We start from the raw sequence: 1,211 nt of genomic DNA, 5'->3' as shown, positions 1-1,211 counted from the left end.
TAACCTCCACTCACCTTTGGTCCTGTTGAAGCCGTCGGTGTCTCTGTCCACCTGTCTGTCCACCTGTCTGTCCTGAGAGGACGGTCTCCTCTGAGCTCTGTTACTGCATCCTCCCCTCTGATAGACAAGACAGATACATTACACTGTGTCAGACTGAAGGGTCCTCCTGTAGGTTCATCGGGTGAGTGAGTGAACGAGTGAACGAGTGAACGAGTGAGTGAGTGAGTGAGTGAGTGAGTGAACGAGTGAGTGAGTGAGTGAACGAGTGATTCAGTGAGTGAGTGAGTGAGTGAGTAAACGAGTGATTCAGTGAGTGAGTGAGTGAGTAAACGAGTGATTCAGTGAACGAGTGATTCTCTGAGTGAGTGAGTGATTCAGTGAGTGAGTGAGTGAGTGAGTGAGTGAGTGAGTGAGTGAGTGAGTGAGTGAGTGAGTGATGAACGTTTTCTCCTGACGTTTCCTCTGATATCTACGGAAGCCAGAGCCGTGATTAGTTTTTAATGTTGTTATCGCGAGACATAATGAAGAGCTGAGATTCGGAACGTTCATCACGTGACGCTCTCGGACTGATCAGGTGTGTGCACAGGTGTCGTCAGTCTGTGTGTCACTGACCGCAGGGGCGGAGCAGCCAGGTGAGGAACACGGAGGCGCCGGTCGTCGACGCGAGTTGAAATTCGTCTCCGTCTGGCGGCGTGTCGCCTGCTCCACCTGGTCGCCATGGGAACGATCCTGATGGACAGGTGAGAGAATGACATCACTGTTTCGATCTCAGATATTAAAAGTTAAGACCAGTGCTGCATCACCACTGATATCAACCACCAACACTCTCCTGCTTCAGGTGTGTCGAGTTCCCTCCTCACACAACAGACCGGAAACACGTGAACGGTGTAAATGTTAAATAAAAGGTTAAATATAAAGATGTTACATTTAAAGTAAATCTTCTCAGTGTTAAAGCTGAATGTGAGGAGTGAGCTCAATATTCAAAATAAATCAGTTTTTACATTTGGCGTCACATACAGGTGCGGTGACGTAATACTGACGTCTCCGCAGGTAAATTAAACACCTGCTGCTTTTCTAAACCGCTGTTGTCAAGAAGTTTACAGCAAATCAACCGAAATAAAGTCAATAAAACGTCAGAGGAAAGAATCAATGTGATTGTGATCAGTCTTATAGTAAATTTATATTAAATGCAGTTGATTGATTTCACTTTT

The 1,211-nt window shown here is 46.2% G+C and overlaps 1 protein-coding gene across 2 annotated transcripts in view; it reads right to left on the bottom strand.

Annotated features, from left to right (window-relative positions):
• Positions 1 to 1,211, bottom strand: part of LOC111646395 (uncharacterized) — a 5,334-nt gene that overhangs the window by 2,574 nt on the left and 1,549 nt on the right. Inside the window, exons 2-3 of one of the 2 annotated variants that reach the window (XM_087170968.1) lie at positions 613 to 729; positions 15 to 117 (exon numbers count right to left, since the gene is read on the bottom strand). In XM_087170968.1, coding sequence (XP_087027094.1) covers positions 15 to 117; positions 613 to 729 — 220 coding nt within the window. The remainder of the gene's footprint in view (positions 1 to 14; positions 118 to 612; positions 730 to 1,211) is intronic. The other variant, XM_087170967.1, reaches the window with a different exon arrangement.

The sequence above is a fragment of the Seriola lalandi genome, unplaced genomic scaffold (assembly GCF_002814215.2).
Source record: "Seriola lalandi dorsalis isolate HSWRI2012SDOR001 ecotype SW California unplaced genomic scaffold, Sedor1 jcf7180002054970, whole genome shotgun sequence".
In the NCBI taxonomy this organism is placed as follows: Eukaryota; Metazoa; Chordata; class Actinopteri; order Carangiformes; family Carangidae; genus Seriola; species Seriola lalandi.
Note: the sequence above shows the minus strand (reverse complement) of the source record. Positions and strands in the feature narration are given on the sequence as shown.